Source organism: Dryobates pubescens, chromosome 29, assembly GCF_014839835.1.
Source record: "Dryobates pubescens isolate bDryPub1 chromosome 29, bDryPub1.pri, whole genome shotgun sequence".
Classification (NCBI taxonomy): Eukaryota; Metazoa; Chordata; class Aves; order Piciformes; family Picidae; genus Dryobates; species Dryobates pubescens.
In genome coordinates this window covers 2143319-2161237 of record NC_071640.1, presented here as the reverse complement: position 1 = coordinate 2161237, position 17919 = coordinate 2143319, and the positions used below count along the sequence as shown (strand labels likewise).

Sequence of the window (17919 nt, the reverse complement as noted above, 5' to 3'; positions counted from 1 at the left end):
GGCTAGAACGGGGCCCGTCCGCGCCGGCGCTGCCTGGGCCGGAGGCGGCCTGGCGGAGCCGGGAAAGGTGGCGGCGTTGCTATGGCGGTGGGGAGGCTGCTGCTGCTGCGAGCCGGGTCGAGGCTGTTGCGGGAGCGCCGGGACCCGGTGAGGGCTGAGGGGAGTGGGGCTGGACCGGGACAGGGCTGCGGGGAGAGGGGTCGGACCCAGGCTGAGGTAAGTGGGGTCGGGCCACGGCCAGGCCCGGGCTGAGGCGGAGCAGAAGAGAAGTCTAACTTCTCTTCTAGCCCAGTCTAGCTGGGCTAGAGGGAGCAGATCTGGGCCAGGCCCAGGCTGAGAGGGGGGAAGAAGAGAGGTTAGAGCTGGGCTAAAGGGAGCAGAGCTGGGCGAGGCCCAGGCTGAGGGGGGCGGGAAGAAGGGTCGGGTGAGGGATGAGGGGAGCGGGAGAGTGTCCAGCCCCGGGCTGAGTGTGTAGGGCCCCGCTCCTGTCCACCTCAGTGCTCGGCGCTCGACCAGTGCCCGGCCAGGTTCTCCCATCCGCCGCCCTTCCGTTCCCGTGCCCCGGGCTTTGGCTGCGGTAGGTCGGTGTCACCCCCGCGTCGCAGTGTAGGGACCGGCTTCACCTCAGCGCAGGGCAAAGCGATGCTGGATGTGAAAGAAATCGGCGGCAAAAAGGCCGTAAAGCTGTGCTTGGGCTGCGCCGGTGTGGCTGAAGGGGAGGGAGCAGGTCCTTCGGGAGAAGAAATGAAGATGGTGTGTGGATGGGGAAGGAAAGATCATTTGTTGTGCAGTAGTCAGCTGTGTAACTGGAATTTGATTCTTTTCTTCTTTAATCATAAGCTAACCCGTTGTGTTTCACAGGCACTTGCTCAGGTGAGACTTAAACCGATGGGGAAACAAAGTTTCATGCAAGCATGGAGGCAACTGCTGTCATCTGGAAACTTTGCAAAGCACACACTACAAAGGTTCTTTCTTATTCTGTGCAGGTATCACAGTGCTTGATCAGAAGAACCTTTTCTGGGTACCCCCTAAATAAAGGAAGTTCTGCTCTGGTCCAGCAGACTAAAGGTAAGAAAAGATTTGCTTGGATTTCTGCCCTCTTTCAGCCTTATCCCAAGAGGTGACATTTCCTGTAGGAACTGGGTTTCTCCTCTCCTGTCCAAATCTTACTCTGTGCTCTTGTGTTTCTCTAGGTGTTTGTTTGAGGTTCTGCAGACCAAGAAGTTCTGCAGCAGCTGCTGATGCATCTGGAGAGGACACCTTGCTCAAATGGGGCCTTTTCCTGGTCCCCCTGACTGCGTTCTGCCTGGGCACATGGCAGGTACCAGGATCTCATGTTTTCAAGAGGGCTGTCAGGCTTTTCCATCTCTGGCTCTTTGAGTCCCAACCACACTCGAGGTAAAGATCATAGAATCAGTAAGGTTGGGAAAGACCTCAGAGATCATCAAGTCCAACCTATCACCCAACACCTCATGCTTCTGTATTCCAGGTGTCCATTTGTAAGTCTTTAAAGGATTCTTATTCCTTACCCTTTTATTTCAGTACCAATATTGCCTCAAACAGAAGTCAGCAGCCTTTGCTTCCAGATGCCAAATTGTCAGCCTGCTTTAGGCCAGGTGTGAGGATGGGCTTAGGACAAAGATTTTAAGCCTTGCTGGGGTTATGCTGTTGCTTTGCTCCACCACAGAGGGTCACTTTTGTCTCCCTGTCCTTTCAGGTTCAGCGACGGAAGTGGAAATTGGCTTTGATTGCACAACTGGCATCAAGGATTTCATCAGAGCCCATCCCTCTGACCTTAGAGTAAGGACAGTGAGAGAGTTTATTGTCTACAGAGCACTGGCAGCGTGCTGGGGAGGTACAGATCCCTGACCCCTGCCCTGATGAGCTTGTGCTAAACAAAACTGGATGCAAATGAAGGGATGTGATGGGAGTTGGGATGTGCAGGCAAATGGGGCAGACAGACATACTGTTAAATTTCATCTCTTTAGAATCATAGAATCAATAAGGTTGGAAAAGACCTCAGAGATCATCAAGTCCAACCTCTCACCCAACACCTCCTGACTAAACCATGGCTCCAAGTACCACATCCAATCCCTATTTGAACACCTCCAGGGATGGTGACTCCACCACCACCCTGGGCAGCACATCCCAATGGCCAATCTCTCTTGCTGGGAAGAACTTTCTCCTCACTTCCAGCCTAAACCTCCCCTGAAAGAATGAATGAACATTTCCCTGTGGGGTACTCTCAATGCACGTAGAAAGGCTGAATCTGTTCAGTGTGGAGTGTGGTTCACACCATATGTAATCCCCCTGGAGAAGGAGGACTGGGTGGTTGGTGTCTGTGATGTCCCAGAGGGATTGTTCCTGCACCAGAGAGTCCTGGATCAATAGCAGGAGCAGATTTTTAAGGTGACTTGGTGTGGTAGCTGGCCACAGGGCACAACTGCCACAGTGCTTCAGTTGTTTGATTTCAAGGTCTGGGAGGGGAAGGAAACACTGCCTGTTGGCTGGAGGCACCTGGAGGCACCTTCAGCTCAGCTGCACTGAAATGGGTCACAAGTATCAGGGAAAAGACCTCTAGGTGCTGCTGATCATCCCAGTTGACTCAGTGTGACAGTAACAAGACAGCAAGCCAGGTGCTCATGGCACGAGCTGTGTGCTCGTCTGCTGCTTGCCAGCTGGCCCTTGAGTGAGCCGCTGGGGAGCAGGAGAATCCCACGACAAGATCCCTCATTTGATCTGCCTATGGCAGCCCTGCTTTTGTTCTCCTCTTGTCCCCTGCAGCCCCATGGAGCTGAAGGAGCTGGAGTACAGGCCTGTGAGGGTCCGAGGGCGCTTCGACCACTCCAAGGAGCTCTACGTCTTGCCGCGGTCGCTCGTGGACCCCGAGCGAGAAGCCAGGGAGGGCGGGAGGCTGACGTCCCACCCCGAGAACGGAGCCCATGTCATCACCCCCTTCCACTGCACAGAGCTGGGGTCAGTCAGGGCTGGGGGAGGAACTCACTCCTGGTGTTCAGCTGAGCTGTGGTGGTTGGGTTTGGAGAAACTGCAGAACGCATTGGGTTGGAAAGGACCCTGGAAGGCCGAAGCTGCAGAGATTTCTCCAGCTAGATCAGCTTGTTGGAGGCCCCATCAAGCTTGACCTCAACCACATCTCTGGGCAAGGTCAAAGCTGCAGTGATTTCTCCAACTGGATCAGCTTGTTGGAGGCCCCATCAAGCTTGACCTCAACCACATCTCTGGGCAAGGTCAAAGCTGCAGTGATTTGTCCAAGTAGATCAGGTTGTTGGAGGCCCCATCAAGCTTGACCTCAACCACACCTCTGGGCAACTTGTTCCAGTATTTCACCATCCTCACTGTGAAGAACTTCTAAAGTCCAACCTAAATCTACTTTGCTCTAGTTTCAAACCACTCCCCCCTCATCCTATAGCTACAAGTGCTTCTATACAGCCCCTCCCCAGCCTTCCTGTGGGTCCCCTTCAGATATTGAAATGCAGCTCTAAGGTCTCCCTGGAGCCTTCTCTTCTCCAGGCTGAGCAATCTCTTTCAGCCTGTGTTTGGAGGAGAGGTGCTGCAGCCCTCTGACCATTGCTTCCTCTTCAAAAGGCATCTTTCAGTCTGGCAGGTCACTGAGGCTTGATTTGAAGTTGGCATTTAAATTCTACCATGAGGTGCCCTCAGATGACAGAAAAGCAGCACCAGACACAGAGGTTGTTTCTTTCACTGGCAACAGCAAACCCACATTTCCTTCCACTCAAGAGCCACACTTCTCTAACCCTAGGGTCACCATTTTAGTCAACCGAGGATTTGTGCCCAAAAAGAAACTGAAGCCAGAGACCAGGCTGAAGGGACAGGTAAGGAGTGGGGTACAGGGAGTGCTGTGCATCACTTTCTGCCCTGGCATTGCCCAGAGACACCATGACAAACCCAAAAGGCAGAGGCCATGGGAGGTCACTTCAAGTCAATGTGTTTGCAAAGGCAGCAAACATTTCCTTTGTGTTAAGTCAATGTTTTGTACAAGCGAGGAGCTGCTCTTGATCTGCTGCTTCCCCTGCCCTGTTACAGCACTGCCCACTGCAGGGCACCACCACCTGATGTGTAACCAGACCCCACAAGTCCCCTCTTCTTCTACCAGGACCAAGTTTGGCTTGGAAAAGCCCCCTGAGATCATCAAGTCCAACCAGACCTAAGACCACCACTATGCCATTAAACCATGTCCCTGAGTGCTGACTTGATGATCTTTGAGGTCTTCTCCACCCTTACTGATTCTGGGATTCTATGAACTCAGTTACCTGCAGTTACTTTGACAGTTGAGATGCAGGAATCAAAGAATTGTTTGTGTTGGAAGAGACCTCTTCAGATCACCCAGTCCAACCATCAACCCAACACCACCCTGGCCACCCAACCATGTCCCCAGGTGCCATGGCCACAGGTTCCTTGAACACCTCCTGGGCTGGGGACTCCACCACCTCCCTGGGCAGTCCCTGACCACTTTCAAGAATTTGTTTTTACAAACCTTAAATCCTTTTTAACTCCTCTGCCTCTCTCTCCAGATTGAAGAGGAGATTGAGCTCACCGGGGTGGTGAGGCTGTCAGAGAAAAGGAAACCTTTTGTGCCTGAAAACAACCTGGAGCTGAACCGCTGGCACTACCGTGACCTGGAGGCCATGGCCAGGGTGACTGGAGCTGAGCCCATCTTCATTGATGCAGATTTCAGTAAGTCACAGAGCAGCCCCATGGCCACTTCACACTGCTCTCCCTTCTTTCTCTCCAGTTAGTTACTCCCCCACCCTGGGTACTTGGAAGGGTAGAGTCCCAGAGTCATTTAGGCTGGAAAAGGCCTTTAAGGTCAAGTCCACCAAGGAATCTCCTCTTTCTTTTGGGTACTCTGCTAGGTCTGCTGTGTGAAGGGGATGGGCAGCCAGCACTGGGAGCAGTGGAGGGGCAGGGGGTGGTGGATGCCTTGAGCACAATCAGCCTCTTGCTGTAGGGCCACCGGCTCCACAGCTCTGGCAACTTGGGCACACCATTGCCTGAGGAGGAGCAGGATACCCACACTAGTGCCCACCTCTCACTACCAGGGCAGCTTCTGCACTGTGCACATTCCACTTAACTCTTGTGTTGTCCTTGCAGGAAGCACAGTCCCTGGGGGGCCCATTGGGGGCCAGACAAGAGTGAGCCTGAGGAATGAGCACATGCAGTACATCATCACCTGGTGAGTGCCCAGCCCCTGCTGCTCAGGGGGTTCAGCCATGTTTGAGGGTGAAGCTTTGCCTGGTGTCCTTGTGCCTGGCTCAGCCCTTGCACTACAAAAGCCTCAAGCTTGACAGTTGCAGAGTGATTTAAGAACTGTGGTTTGTTGCAGCCCAGCTGAGGTGGGGAGGGTCCAGGCTCTCCCAGAATGGTGTCATGTGTGGCTGCCTTCTCCTTCCTAGGTATGGTTTATGTGCTGCAACTTCCTTCTTGTGGTACAGAAAATTCATACAGAAGATCCCTCGGTGAGGGAAGGGCTGAGCACTTCTGCACTGCAGACAGCATCTTGCAAGCTTGGTAGAAGACAGCAGCCTGAGCAGCCCTGAGCAGCTGCAGCACCCAGTTTCAGGGCAAGATGTGCAGCCATCGAGGTGCAAACAGACTTCAAATTGGTGCAGACTCAGCTCCTGCCAGTGAGGTTCTGGCTGCAGCCTGGAAGTGCTGAACTTTGGAACTGAGTGGCTGTTGAGGAGGCTACCCCAAGAGTCAGCTGCACTGGAAAGGTGAAGGATGCATTTTTCTCTGATGGTTTTAACTTCTTCACTGCTGTATGTCCCTAAAGACTGGCAGGGATTTCGTGAAGCCAAGTTTCACTGCACCAAGCAGGCATTCCTGAAGTCAGGAATAGTTGCTAGCAGAATAAAGAGTGCCTAGAGGTGCTGCCTTGTGACTTGCATTGTGCATCTTGTGTCTTCAGGAGGAACAGACCCACCTTCAGGGAACCTGGGGGGACTCAGGTCTAGCTGGGGAGGGCAGCCTGTGACTGTGCAACTGCTCAGTGGGGGCTGGCAAGGCCAAGCAGCTATTGTCCAGCTTGGAGCCTCCTACAATGCCAGAAGACAGCCAGCAAGGAACAGGAAAGGTCTAGATTCTTCCCCCACCACTTGAGCTTTGCCTTCACTGAGCAGTCTTGTCCTGGAAGAGACATTACAGACTTCCCTGCCTAATTAAGCTGGTAAAGTGTTGAAACTCCCTGCAAAACCCACACCAACCAACTCTGACTGCTAATGGAAGTGATCTAGAGCCATTCCCAAGAGAGAGAGATTTGCACAGCCAAGCTAGGCCAAAAGCCAAGCCTAGCCTAGGCCAGGCAGCTGTGTGCTCACACACCAGCAATTGCTGTGGGTGTTCAGAGAGGAATTACCAGGCAGGACCAACCAGCAGTTCAGGGCAGGGTTTCCAAGTCAATGATCAATGCTAGCATAGAGCACTCCCAGGAACAGACCACTGGAAACACTCTGGGGGTTTATTCTCTTTATGTACAGAAGGATGGTGGCACTCCAGTACACCTCTTCAGCCCAGCTTAGTAGCCAGCTCTTTAGCCTTGGCTTTCTCCAGCTTGGCGATGCGAGCCACGGACTTGGGCCCCAGGACGTTCCCGCCCCAGTGGCGCCGGATCTGCAAGGAAGCAAGGACAGCTGTGAGGGGCCTCAGCCAGCCTCTCACCCTGCCCCTCAGCCAGCCTGCCCAGGCTTGCTCCTTTCTGCACCAGGGCAAGAGCTCCCTCAGCTACGAGTCTCCCACATTTCAAGGCAGCACAGAGTTTAAAATCCTCCAACAGTGCTGGATTCTGCCATCCCATAACTTCTGGGTGTCAGGGATGGAGTTGAGCCCAGCAGAAGCTGTTGCCCTCTGCAATCCTACTCCTGTGATAGTGCCATTTACTTGCAACTCAGTGAGAGAGCCCACATTCTACCCAACCTCAGGGTAACCATCTGGATACTTCATGAGCAGATCAAGGTACAGCAGCCCCAGAAGGGTTGAAGCTGCTGCCCCTGTGTCTGAGAGAATTCACATCTCACCAGGAGGCTCTGGAAGACAAGGTCAGAGGCAGAGAATCTTACCTCATCATATCTGTCATTGTAGTTGGTCTTCACAGCCTCCACCAGCTTTGCAAGGGCTCCCTTATCCTCCCTGTTGGGGATAGATTTGTTTCCTTCAGACCCTTAACTTTTTGCCATACATCTTTTTTGCCTCAGGCTTTCAGAGGTCACAGTGGCAATGAGATTTTCCAAGGTTAAGCCTAACCATCATGGAATGGGAGGGGTTGGAAAGGACCTCTGAAGGTAAGAGTCCAACCCCCCACCCTTGCCAAAGCAGAATCACCCAGGGCAGGTCACACAAACACATCCAGCTGGGGGCTGCAAGTCTCCAGAGAAGGAAACTCCACCACCTCTCTGAGCAGCCTGCTCCAGGGCTCCAAAGAAGTTTCTCCTTCTGTTCACATGGAACCCTGGGTTCCAGTTTGTGTCCACTGCCCCTTGTCCTATCACAGGACACCACTGTAAAGAGCCTGGCCCCTTCTTGACCCCCACCCTGTGCTTAGGAGCAGTTTGCCTTTTCCTCCACCAGCACAAGCCAGCTCTGAGACCCAGCACTTACGGGTTAACCTGAGTGAAGGCCACAGAGGTGCAGGTCTTCCTGTGGACCAGGCGGCCCAGCCTGGCCTTGCCCTTGATGATGCAGTAGGGCACCCCCATCTTGCGGCACAGAGCGGGCAGGAACACCACCAGCTGCAAAGCAAGGCAGGGTGCTGTGTGAGAACACTGTTGTCTTCTTCATGCTGAGTCAACTGAGGGGGGAACACCTCCTTGCTCAGCTCAGCCTGGGCTGTGGCAATTGCTCAGTGTTAAAAAGCTCGTTTTGCTCTTCACTGCTGAGTCAGGTGAAGAAATTCATCCATCATTGCAAGGGCCAAGCCTCAGTGTAATGCCAGGGTAACTGTGAGCATGCAGAAGGGTTCCAGTTCTGGTCAGTGCCCCTCAAGCACTCTCTTTTCATGCAGTCACACTGGCCTACAATGTGTTTTCACCCCCAAGCCAGTTCTGACCTCAGCTGAAGTTACCCAGGTAGCCTGTAACAGACACCAGTTAGCATTCTTACCTCAATGGGGTCCACATCGTGGGCAATAACCACAAGCTGAGCCTTCTTGTTCTCCACCAGAGTTGTGACACTGTTAATGCCTGAAAAACAAAGTGTAGGTAAGCTCTGCTTCCCCTCAGTCCATCTCAGAGCTCACACAACCAGCTCAGACCCCACAGCACAGCCTTATTACGAGAGCTGCGAGAAAACCTTTCGCATCCACTCGGCAGGAAGGAAGCAAACCTTCTATGGACAATGTGCTAAAGCTCAGGGTTAAAAAGCTCGTCTGTTTGGCTCTTCACTTTGAGCTCAGGTGAAGAAATTCTTACATCATTGCAATAGCTTGTCCAGTCCCTCAGTTCTCTCTCCCCCATGCACACAGTTACCTGCTCGGAGCACCGGTGGCCGCTTGGTCGGAGCATCTCCCTTCCCTGCAGCTTTCTGCTCAGCACGAGCCAGCAGCCTCTGCTTCTTCTCTTGCTTATTCTCTGGCCTGTATTTGTGTGCCAGCTTCAGAAGCTGTGTAGCTGGAGGACAACATTTGCTCATTAGTCAGCTGCATGACCTGCCAAAGCCTGAGCATTGCTTTGAGCCTGCAGTGCATCAGCGATCTTGGTGGCTGTTGTCATCAAGTGTGTTCAGACAGCAAAAAGTCAACATCATTTGCACACTGCAAGAGCAGAGGCCTCTGGAGCCCACCTTTACTTGTACAAGAGCTGCTTCACTGGATGAGAACATGCCCAGGGACCCCCTCAGTCATTACAGGTAAAGGTGCTGTGCTTTCTCCTCTAAAGCAAGCAGAGGGTTTGGCAACCTCCAATGGAGTTGCTCTACAAGGACTGCAAGTCTCTTGTGTACACCTGGAAAAGACTATTTATTTGCTCCTTCACAGGAGACCCTGACCTCAAGTCCCTTGCCCTGTTTTGATGTCAGCCTGTAGGGTGCTGCTTTCCCCCTAAAAGCTATGCACTCCCAGAATCCCAGCATGGTGGGGTTGGAAGGGACCTCTGGAGATGCTCCAGTCCAACCTCTCTGCTAAAGCAGGGCCACCCACAGCAGCCTGCCAGGATCACAGTGGCCAAGTGGGTTTGGAAACTCTTCAGATAAGGAAGCTCTACAGCCTCTCTGGGCAGCCTGCTCCAGGGCTCCAGCACCCTCACAACGAAGTTTCCCTCACATCTTGCTTAAATAACCCTGTGTGGTTCTCCACCAAGCTGAGAAATGGACTCTGAGGGATACACACAGGGAAGGTAACCCTGGGTTTGGGTCATTAAGTGGGAGCTCTAGCATATTCCATTCCCTTTTCAGGATACAAAGCAGCTATCAAGACTTCAAGTCACCAAATTCAGCAGGCAGCTTGCTGCTGCCATCACCCCAGCTGCTATTCAAGCCTCCCCTGAAACCATCCTCTCATTAGATCTCATTTTGCTTACTTCCCTCTTCTCTGAGGAGTTTGCCATGGAAGATCCAACCCAGGGGAGCTTTTGTGGGCTCCTCCTTACCTGTCTGGCGGTCCAAAGCCTGAGTGAACTGGTTGATGGCAGGAGGAACCTTCAGGCGCTTGTAGAGGATGGACCTCTGGCGCTGCAGCCTGATGTAGCGAGGCCATTTCACAAAGCGCGTGAGGTCCCGCTTGGGCTGGATGTCCTGTCCTGAAAACACAGCCTGTTAACCCAGAACTCTCCCTCACCCACCCAGGGAACAGCTTTGGGCAAGGGGCACGGGGTGCATCAGTGATCTTGGTGGTGATGTGTCAGCATCACTGCTCAGATAGCAAATATTCTTTCACATCATCTGCACCCCGCAGGGAAAAGGGAGCCGCAGAAGGGGATCAATTCATATCCCAGCCACGGCCAGGAAGGGAAGATTCATCCCAACAGAATCATAGAAGGAGTCTTTCTCGGGTGGAAAATTCAACCCATTGTCCACAGCCGCCTTCAGACACTTAGTGAAGGGCAGCTCACAAATGCAGGCAACAAGGCAAATGCCTTACTGCTCTCTCCATCTTAACACGTTCCTGGTTAAGACTGGACGCCTGTCCCTAAAACAAAATCCCTGAAGCCAGTAGCCCAAATATCCTCTTACTCACCGATGCCAAAGTTCTTGGGCCTCTTCTCAAAGAGTGGATTGACAACCTTCTTGGCCTCCTGCTTCTTGACTACAGCAGGGGCCGGTGCCACCTTCTTGCCCTTTGCCTTCTTTCCTTTCGGCTGCAAGAAAAACAGACGCTCATCTTTCTGCCTCAAACACCTGTGTACTTAAAAGCACTTTCAACGTGGGCTGGGAAATTCCACCAGCCCGGCTGCCTCCCAGCCCGGCTTTGCTCTTCCACAGCCTCTGATTTGAAGTGTTTATGAACCTTCCCGATCGGGACACCGGGTAAAACAGCGCGCTGCTCTCCCCGGCCAGCAACCACCCAAGGAGCGACTGAGACTCCCCATGCCAGCGCTCTCCAGCACCGAGCCACCCCCACCGCAGTTTACCGGCCACCCAGCCCGGCCTGGGCTCAGCCCTACACCGGGAAGCACGCTGCGGCCTGGCCGGGCGGCCCCGCTGCCAGGACCCTGCGCCGGACTGCGTGGCCGCATCGCTGCGGGAGGGCAGGCCCAGCCATGGCCTCCCTCCGGCGATCACCGCAAACCAGGCACGAAACGCAGCCCCGCCACGTCCCCACACTACCGAGCACCCGCGGGACCAGATGGGCAGAGCAGCGGCCCGGCGATGAGGGCGGATGGCGATGGATGAGCCCAACCCCCGTACCCCACCGGCTACTCACCATCTTGGATTCAGGAAGAGAAAGGCGGAGCGCTGCATGCTGGGAAATATCTACCGGGCGCCAACTCTCGCGAGAGGACGGCGGAGGGGCGGGGCGGAGGCGGGGCCGAGGGGCGGGGCCGGGGCCGAGGGGCGGAACGGCGGAGGCGGGAAGGCGGCGGCCGCCATGGCGCAGCAGCGAGTCCTGCCGCAGAGCAAAGAGACCTTGCTGCAGTCCTACAACAAGCGCCTGAAAGATGACATCAAGTCCATCATGGACAACTTCACCGAGATCATCAAGACGGCCAAGGTGGGGCTGGGTCACGGCTGAGCTCTGAGGGGAGGGGGCTGTGCCCTTGGGAGCGTCCGGGCTCCTGAGCAGAGAGGCTTTGCCCCGGGGGTCCTTGTGGAGAGGGCAGGCTCCAGGGGGAGAGCGGAGAGGGTCGAGCTTTCCCCGGGCGGTGTCTTTGCGGGGAGGCCCGAGAGGAGATGATGGGCGCTGAGAAGGGGGCAGGGCCCCTGGGGGGACAGCGAGGCCCTGAGGGCCGCAGCGTGGGGACCGTTCTCCTGGCTCCCCCGAGGACAGCCGCAACAGAAGAGGCTTCCTGCCCCAGGCTGGGCTGCTGCAGGCCTCCCTGCCTCCGCCCCAAGCGATGTTGGTGAACGGGAGGGAAGCACGGAAGCCAGGCAGGAGGGTAGCAAGGATGACACTCGGGTGCCGTGGAGTTGAGAGGCCGCATCAGTGATGCCATCCCACTGAAATGGGATGGGTTATAGTGTAGTAAGCATCTATCGGGATTTCAGTATGTAAAGGTGGGGTTTTTTTACTTTCCTTCTTTAGATTGAGGATGAAACTCAAGTCTCTCGAGCAACCCAGGGTGAACAAGATAACTATGAGATGCATGTCAGAGCTGCAAACATCGTGAGTAGCACCTGGCTGTTCAGATCAGTGGGCAGCACGTCCTGCAGGAGCTGTTGGGTTCGTTAATGCAGCTCAGGCAGCCTTCAGAATCATAGAATCAATAAGGTTGGAAAAGACCTCAAAGATCAGCAAGTCTAATCCTCACAAGGACTGATGCTAGAAGAGTAACCTGATTGTTGGGGTGGCTGGGAAAGCTTGGGTAAAGTGGCTTGTCAGCTGCAGGCATTGTCAGAATCCTCATCTAATGGGGGAGGGTTTTCTTCATTCAAAGCTTGGATGGGAAGAGCAGCTTTGGGAGATGTTGGTTTGGAACTGGAGCAAACATCATTTTGATGTTTTGATGTGCTGGAAGGTGTCCAGAGAAGGGCCACGAGGAGGAGCAGAGGGCTGGAGCTGCTCTGCTATGAGGACAGACTGAGGGAGTTGGGGTTGTGCAGGCTGGAGAGGAGAAGGCTCCAAGGAGACCTCATTGTGGCCTTCCAGTATCTGAAGAGGGCTCCAAGAAAGCTGGGGAGGGACTTTTGAGGGTGTCAGGGAGTGATAGGACTGGGGGGGATGGAGCAAAACTAGAAGTGGGGAGATTGAGATTGGATGTTAGGAAGAAGTTGTTCCCCATGAGGGTGGTGAGAGCCTGGCACAGGTTGCCCAGGGAGGTGGTGGAAGCCTCCTGCCTGGAGGTGTTTGCAGCCAGGCTGGAGGTGGCTGTGAGCAACCTGGAACTGGCTGAGCCTTGAGGTCCCTTCCAACCCTGGCAGTTCTGTGATCCCCTGTACCACATGCTTTGGGATTCTTTTCCTCCCTGTTACAAGGTTCGAGCTGGTGAGTCCCTGATGAAGCTTGTGTCTGACCTGAAGCAGTTCTTGATCCTGAATGACTTCCCCTCTGTGAATGAGGCAATCAACCAACGCAACCAGCAGCTGAGGAGCTTGCAGGAGGAGTGTGACAAGAAGCTGATTGCCCTGAGGGATGAGATCTCCATTGACCTGTACGAGCTAGAAGAAGAATATTACTCTTCCAGGTACAAATAGGGCAGTGGACTTCTGCCTTAGGACTCCAGCCCTTTTGGGGTAGTTAGTCCAGGCAAACAAGTGGTCCTTAGGGCAGAGGTCCTGAGAATGTTCCCAACAAAACTTCACTCCTGTTTTCCCTTAGGTCAAGCTCTTTTTCTGCAACTAAAGCAACTGCCTCTTTTTGTTTCCTACTTTCTCTTCTTGTAGATACACTACAGGGTATAAATGTCATGGTCATGGTGAAGGGAGGTGTTCATAGCATCCAGTTCTAGGTGCCTGCTTTGGCTGGATTTGACAGAGAATTGGGTTTGGCTTCATTAATGTCACTGCAAAAAGAGACTAATTTCCTTAGGGTGTAAGCTTCAGGCTGAGGAGCCTCTCTCTCTCTCTCTCTCCCTGGAGGGACTGGGCTGGATCCTCATGTTGGCTGAGATCACCATGTCTTCATGGTGAGCTCTCTCACAAGTGACCTGCTTCCACAGTTGTGCCTTTTCCCTTGTCACCCCCTGCCCCCAGCTGCCAGGAGTTCTGTGCCTGGGGTGGATTTAGGAATGAGCAGAAAAGCCTTGCTCAGGTGTGTCGTGCTAGGATTTTCTCTGGGGTGGTGACTTCTCACAGACCTCTTTGTGGGGGGGGTTGAGAAAGACACTTAAGAAAAGAGGCTGTAGAGAATTCAGACCCTTCTATTTTTTTATTTCCTGCCCTGCACTCCAGCACTTCTTGATGATGCAGCCAGTGAAAGCAGGAGGAAACAAAAGAGAACCTGATGATTGTGGCTGCATTGTCCAAGCTAAATGAAGTCAGTGCCATAATGCTGTGACTTCTAACCAAAACCTTTCTTAACTTGTCAAGAGCTTAGTTGAAGTTGTAATGACCAGGTTTTCTACCTTTGCCTTTCTCTTCTCTCTGCAAATGCTGCCTCCCTCTGACCCCAGCTGGCAGCTGAACCCCTGGCTGCTCAGCATCTCTGGAAGGCAGGCCATTGCTTGTGGGTAATACCTGTTATCTTAGGAGTAAAAAGATACTGATAGAACTTAGTTGAGGAGCTGCTACAACGTTAGAACACTAGAGGTGGAAGTTTGGAGTTGTTTTTCAGGCTTGCCTCAGTTTTTGGAGGGTGGGAAGGGATCCTGGAAACAGCTTAGAAATGTAGAGTGACAATCACAAAGCCCAGCAGCAATCCAGGCCCTGGCAGGTCAGGGCTGTGATGGCTGCACACAGCAGGGCAGTGAGCAGGTGCAGAGCCATGCTGTGTGGGGTGGTAGTGCCTCATGTGTGCCAGGTGTGCTTCCCATGGTCTCACCAGCTGGCCACCACTGTGTGTCAGTAGCTTTTCCATCTGGACTGGGGGGATTCTGACCACGCTGGCGTGGTCTGTTCACCTGCCTGGCACCAGATGCCCTGTCAAGGAGGTTGGGTGAGATTCCTCCTGAAAGGAGGTTGGAGCCAGGTGGGGGTCAGGCTCTTCTCCCAAGGAACAAGAGGGAACTGCCTCAGGTTGCACCAGAGGAGGTTTAGTTTGGACTTAGGTAAAATTTCTTCCCTGAAAAAGCTGTCAAGCTCTGGAGCAGGCTGCCCAGGGCAGTGGTGGAGTCCCCAGGGCTAGAGGGATTGAAAAGCCATGGTAGATGTGGTGCTGAGGGACATGGTTTAGTGCAGACCTGGCAGTGCTGTGTCAATGGTTGGGCTTGATGATCTGAAAGGTCTTTTCCAACCCCCGCAGTTCTAAAGCAGCTGTTTGTTACTGCCAGCTGAGAACACCCAAGCACAGCTGTTGCCATGTGCCAAACGGCTTTGCTTTTGTGTTCTTTTCTTCTGAGGGTGGGCCCAAGGTGAGGACACTTCACAGCTCTCCGGAGCTCTGATCCCCTCCCCTGAAACCTGTTACCATGTAGCACTGGGTCCTTTGCTTTTAGCACTTTTTGATCCCCTCCCTGTGCTCTTTCCTCTCTTTCTCTGCACCAAAGAAAAGTGTCTTTGTGTAAATACAGAAGCAGTGATTGAGTCATAGCTCTTTTATAGTTCAGAGGACTGAGGTGATTTTTAATGAGGTCTGATGGTGGGGTGGGGTGGGGGGGAAAGGGTTTGCTATGTCACAGAGTGATGATTGTGTTTCAGTGGCTCTCCATGCAGCAGCTGAATACTGCTAATTCTGGGCAGCCCTGGGAGCCCAGGTGGGGCTGCCTCTCTGCACCAACTGTGAGGTACTTGTGGGGCTTAACCCCATGAGATGATAAATACATAAATACATGTAAATGAAAAGAGCTGTGCAGCCCTCTGAGGCCAGGACATGGGTTCCACACCCTGCCACCCTGCTCCCCCGAAGGTCACTGCTTGGTTTATTTTAGGTTGTCCCTCCAGGGAAGGCTGTGAAAAGTGAGCTCCCTGCAGCAGCACAGCTCCAGGTGCTGCAGAGCCTGGTTGGTTCCCTCTGCTTTGCTCCCAAAAGCTGGAAAAGCCTGTGGAAGGGAGGGTCTGCTGCCCAGTGTTGGTCACTGTGTCACTGTCACACATGCCCTGAGCAGCTGTTGGGGTATCCCTCACTTGTAGGGTCAGGCTTCCTTGGGAGGCTTTTTGTGTGTACCTGGCAGTTTGGCAAGCCCTGAAATCAGGTTCTTGAAACCAAAGCTGAGGAGATTGTTCTGAAGGAGTCTTTGCCTTTGGTCTCAGTGCTCAGGGAGTTCTGTAGAGCTGCTCCTCTGTGTGCAGCCCTGCCTGTGTGCCCCCAGAGGGAGTAGGGAAGCCCCTTCCTCACCCTGAGAAAGCCTCCAAGGATGGAGCAGCAGCTTGGGCAGTAGCTGCTCGTCCATGCTGAGTGGGAGCAGTGTTACCTGAGTAGCAAAGCTTAAACTTTGGGAGCTGTTGTAACTGGGGCAACAGCAGAAGTGGGTTTGCTTCTGACCCAGGGAAGTAACTGCCCTGCCAAGATGTGGCTGCTGTGGCCAGGTTCTCCTTGGAGCCCATGGCCTGAATCTAAAACTGCCAGCAGAGGAGTTGTAGTTCAGGTTGTGTCCTGAGGGTCTTGGCTGATTGAACTCAGCTCCACTGTGTTGAGGTCTGTAGGGAAGGGATGATCTCCCCAGCCTCAGATGTAACTCCTGTACCTGCTGTCTTCTCACTGCCCCTGCAAAACCCAGCTGCCAGAGAAGAGCTCAGAGGCAATTCCTTGCAACTGGTGCTTTGTGTGCTTGCTCCCCAAGGCAGTAACCCCAAGCCCAGCTTGCCTTCTCTCATCCTGAACCCCCAACTCACATCTGTGTTGTGTTGCTCCCTCCTCTGAGACTCCAGGAGCTGTCTTGAGTGTGGGGTTAGATCTCAATGTGTTTCATGTTTGTGCAATTGGAAGTGTCTCCTATTTCTACACTCTGAAATATTTCCCTGAGCCCCTACTCAAGTCCTTACCCTAAAACATGTAAATAAAGCTGCAACAAGAAAACCACTGGACCCCCTGGGTTTGTTTTACTCTGAACACAAGCTGCTTGCTGCTCTAGCACTCACTTTGTCTTGGGTGTCTCTTGTGTGTGCAGCTCTTTCCTCTCCTTGGAATTTGTTTTGGTTTTGTTCCAGTGTCTTCCATCATTATCTTTCTCCCCCCCTGCTCAGTTTTGGTCCTTTCCCCATGGTGTCTTCCCCAAGGATGAGCCAGTTTAGGAGCATCCCTTTTCCCACACTGATGGCTGATCCAGCTCTACAGCAGTCAAAGCCACCAAGCTGCTAGCTCAGGCTCTGCTGGCAGTGGTGGGAGCCATCAGTACCTTTATCATCAGGCTGGGAAGCTTCAGTAGGAGATCCAGACTTTCTGTGGAGCACTGCAGGGGAAGGGCAAGGGTGCAGATGGTTTTGTTCTTTATCACAGCAGGGGCAGGCCCTAAAATCATTGTGCCAGCTTCAAAATCTACAGCAGGACTTCTGGGTTTTTTTTTCCTCATGTAGGTTGTGATCCAAGTAATTCTGGCTGAGGTCCTTGGCTCACCCTGCTCAGGAGCAGGACTCCTGTCTTTGGGGTGCCAGCACCATCCCAGCTCTTTTCAGGGACCTAAAGCATCTGGGTTAGAGTTGAGCCTCAGTTGCAGCAACAGTGCTGTCTCTGACACTGCCCTGGTGTCCTCACCAGGCCCTTTGGGGTTCAAACCCTTGCAGGTGTCTCAGTGTCACAGGGCTTGTGGGGAATTTGTCATCTCAGACCTTACATCCATGAATGTTTTTTTGCCATTTTCTTAATGCTTTGCTTCTGTCTTGCTTCCCCCCTCCCCCCTTTCCTCCCCTCTCCTCTTCCTGTGGCACCTGCTGTCTCTCCTTGCTGGGGTTGTTTGTTCTGGAAAGCTACAGTCTGTGTGACAGCAATGATCTTCCACTGTGTGAAGCCTACTGGAGACCAGACTTTGCCACGCTGTCCCCCGAGGGCCTCTCCGTGCCTCTAGCAGCCGCCACGGCAGAGCCCAGCATTGCTCCCTCCCAGAGCTCCACCCCGTCGCACCCCCACGCCAACGGGCACGGGGCAGGCGCCCCAGAGCACCCCTGAAGAGGATCCCCTGCTGCCCCAGCGCCTTCCTCCTGGCCCTGCCGCGCTGCTGCAAGTCTTCCGCCTGCTGTACGAGGAGCGAGCGTGTGCTGCTGTGGGGAGAAGGCAGCGGAGCTGTGCTGGCAGGGCCCTGCACGCTGCTCCCTCCACCCCTGGGACACTGCCAGGAGCAATCCTCTCCCTTTAAGAGATAGTGATGAGTAAATAGCAAGCTGATTGTGCTAACCAAGTAGAGTTAGGTTTGCTTTAACCTGATGGTCATGTGTAGAGTTCAGTAGAAATCCGCTCTGTGTCCATGTGAATCTCTCTAAGTCCACGCAGGAGGGCTGGGTGTTGAATGTGCTTGGGATAAACTCGAGCCAAATCTTGGGGATAGTGAGGCTCCTGGGGGTGTTTTCCCCACTTGCCACACTCACTGGCATTCTGGCTGCTTGAAAGCTCTCTCAGGATGGCATCTGACAACCTCTGTTAGGCTTCAGAGTGAGGGCCTTGGAGTATTTTGTACACGGCACTGTCAAGAGTGCTCCACAAACTTGAACTTGTCAGAGGATGGGCTCTCGGGAGACCCTTCCCCAGGAGCTGTTACCCCTTGGGAA

At 53.6% G+C, this 17919-nt stretch overlaps 3 protein-coding genes and 4 non-coding genes across 8 annotated transcripts; 2 read left to right on the top strand and 5 right to left on the bottom strand.

The window, feature by feature from the left end:
* The first annotated feature begins 19 nt into the window (after positions 1–19).
* On the top strand, positions 20–6231 carry LOC104296475 (surfeit locus protein 1). The gene is made up of 9 exons (XM_054174353.1): positions 20–147; positions 987–1068; positions 1194–1321; positions 1718–1800; positions 2785–2976; positions 3782–3854; positions 4554–4716; positions 5134–5215; positions 5436–6231. The coding sequence occupies exons 1-9, from the start codon at positions 82–84 to the stop codon at positions 5500–5502; spliced, it is 936 nt and encodes a 311-aa protein (XP_054030328.1). The 5' UTR covers positions 20–81; the 3' UTR covers positions 5503–6231.
* Positions 6232–6490: 259 nt separating this feature from the next.
* Positions 6491–10945, bottom strand: RPL7A (ribosomal protein L7a). The gene is made up of 8 exons (XM_054174312.1): positions 10892–10945; positions 10205–10325; positions 9618–9767; positions 8502–8642; positions 8137–8216; positions 7636–7766; positions 7098–7167; positions 6491–6651 (listed from the first exon to the last, which is right to left on the bottom strand). The coding sequence occupies exons 1-8, from the start codon at positions 10892–10894 to the stop codon at positions 6547–6549; spliced, it is 801 nt and encodes a 266-aa protein (XP_054030287.1). The 5' UTR covers positions 10895–10945; the 3' UTR covers positions 6491–6546.
* LOC128898668 (small nucleolar RNA SNORD36) lies at positions 7872–7944 on the bottom strand. The gene has a single exon (XR_008462937.1). It is a non-coding gene; the product is annotated as a small nucleolar RNA SNORD36 (small nucleolar RNA).
* LOC128898676 (small nucleolar RNA SNORD36) lies at positions 8378–8454 on the bottom strand. Its single transcript, XR_008462944.1, has one exon. It is a non-coding gene; the product is annotated as a small nucleolar RNA SNORD36 (small nucleolar RNA).
* On the bottom strand, positions 8715–8783 carry LOC128898678 (small nucleolar RNA SNORD24). The gene has a single exon (XR_008462946.1). It is a non-coding gene; the product is annotated as a small nucleolar RNA SNORD24 (small nucleolar RNA).
* Positions 9842–9914, bottom strand: LOC128898677 (small nucleolar RNA SNORD24). Its single transcript, XR_008462945.1, has one exon. It is a non-coding gene; the product is annotated as a small nucleolar RNA SNORD24 (small nucleolar RNA).
* A 65-nt stretch (positions 10946–11010) lies between the features above and the next one.
* MED22 (mediator complex subunit 22) lies at positions 11011–17622 on the top strand. 2 transcript variants are annotated; one of them, XM_009896205.2, is made up of 4 exons: positions 11011–11179; positions 11711–11791; positions 12601–12809; positions 17131–17622. In XM_009896205.2, exons 1-4 carry the CDS (start codon positions 11057–11059, stop codon positions 17321–17323), a joined length of 606 nt encoding a protein of 201 aa, XP_009894507.1. In that variant the 5' UTR covers positions 11011–11056; the 3' UTR covers positions 17324–17622. The 2 variants fall into 2 exon arrangements, with proteins under 2 accessions (XP_009894507.1, XP_009894506.1); XM_009896204.2 differs by having other exon boundaries at positions 17125–17622.
* Positions 17623–17919: the final 297 nt, after the last annotated feature.